Source organism: Gavialis gangeticus, unplaced genomic scaffold, assembly GCF_001723915.1.
Source record: "Gavialis gangeticus isolate Ggan-Ray unplaced genomic scaffold, GavGan_comp1, whole genome shotgun sequence".
Lineage (NCBI taxonomy): Eukaryota > Metazoa > Chordata > Crocodylia > Gavialidae > Gavialis > Gavialis gangeticus.
The window spans coordinates 1,024,896-1,026,574 of NW_017729023.1; the positions used below are offsets into that span (position 1 = coordinate 1,024,896).

The 1,679-nt window shown below is 53.1% G+C and overlaps 1 protein-coding gene across 1 annotated transcript in view; it reads right to left on the reverse strand.

Moving 5' to 3' along the window:
* The window catches only part of CUNH4orf22 (chromosome unknown C4orf22 homolog), a 627,069-nt gene extending 626,950 nt beyond the window's left edge, over nucleotides 1-119 (reverse strand). The window contains exon 1 of the mRNA XM_019516732.1: nucleotides 1-119. Coding sequence (XP_019372277.1) covers nucleotides 1-98 — 98 coding nt within the window. The 5' untranslated portion in view covers nucleotides 99-119.
* Nucleotides 120-1,679: the final 1,560 nt, after the last annotated feature.

Below are 1,679 nucleotides of genomic sequence, written 5' to 3' on the forward strand. Positions count from 1 at the left end.
AGGTCCTGCGTGGTGACGTGCGAATCGAGGTACTCCTCGTACGTGCCAAACGCCGTGACGACGTGGTCCAGCGCGGCCTCCGCGTCATCCCCCTCCATCCCCGTGGCACTAGCCCGGCCTGCCCGGCGCTTCTAGCAACTGCCCGGCGTCCCTAACAACCGCTTGGCGCCCCGAGGCCACGCCCGCCCGGCCGCAAGCCCCGCCCCTCTCCTACTGACCCGCGCTATTGGACGTGTGGCTGAGTGCAAGCGCTGATAGGCTGGACGCCGCCCGCACCCACCAACCGCTGAGTACTATGCGCCAGAGGCCACGCCCACCCGGTCACAAGCCCCACCCCGTCCTACCTGTCCCGCGCTGGAGATGGGAGTAGATGCCCTGCAGCTTAGACTCAAGGCAATCGCTAATAAGCTGGGCCCCGCGCGTACCTACCAATGGCCGAGCATTAGGCACCCCGAAGCCACGCCCTTCCTAGCACAAGCCCCGCCCCTCTCCTGCTCTGCGGCGGGGTAGTCACAAGAGCTACTGCGGGGTAGCCCGCGGCGGGCTTGGCAGCTACTTGTACTCACCTACCGAGGCTGTAGATCAGTCCCCGCTTTGTATAGTCGGATGTCTCCTCACCCTTTCATCTCCCTGCCGCGGGTTGTCTTCCCGCGGGACAACGGGTAGCATTAAGCTAGGGAAAAGCCTGGGAGTGAACCAGCTGTTGTAGGGGCAGGTTACTCCGGGACGAAGTATTTGATCCTGGGATGCTGCAGGCCTCCATGCTCATCCTTCCATTTTAAACACCTGCGAAATATCTGCCCTTACACTTGACCCCAGGATCAATCGAGGCTTATTCAAGGCTATTGCTACTCAAGCTGCCTGTGTGAATGACTGTCCAGCCCTGTTTTGATGGGAGTCCAGATGTCAGTAAAGCCCCATGTGATAGCACAGGAAAACTTCCAACCTGGAAGCAATCAACTTAAGTGGAATCAGCTAATTATTTACATCTTTTTTTAAAAAAAGGGCAAAGACTAGCCCAGAGGCACAGGCTATGCAAGGGATAGGGAGGGAAGTTACACAGTCCATTAAGAATACATGTTATTTACAATTTGATTGTGGAAAAAGGAGTAGTATAGGCTTTCCAGAGATCACCTGGATTTTTTCGAGGTCTGTACTGTTCTGGGAACAAACAGTTTTTACTGCTACTCATCAAATTGCAATAAAAGTGACCACAGCACAGAAAACCCCAGAAGAGTGTAAATCTTGTTACTTTTTATTTTGCAAAAATCTAGTTAGTCTAATGAAAGATATCAACTCTACCACAAGTTCTGATTCCCTTTGCTTCTAAACCAGGGATTCTCAAACTTTGCAATACCGCAACTCCTGGCGGGCAATCAACGAGTGGAGGTCTCCCATGCAGTGGCGAAAGCGGAAGTGCCGGCAGCATGCAATGGCAAAGGCAGAAGCACCGGTGGCACATGGCACACGGGTTTTGGACCCCCTTTTAAGATGCTCAGGGGTTGCAGCCCACAGTTTGAAAACCTCTGTTCTAGACCAATACAGCTATAACCTGGATACCTAAACCTGGTTACATGGTAATTTTGGGTAGCTCCTGGAGCTTTTAACACAGGATTGTCTGCACAGTAACACCAGCAGCTGGTTTTAAGCACTCATTATGCAGCTCAAAGTTATGCCAC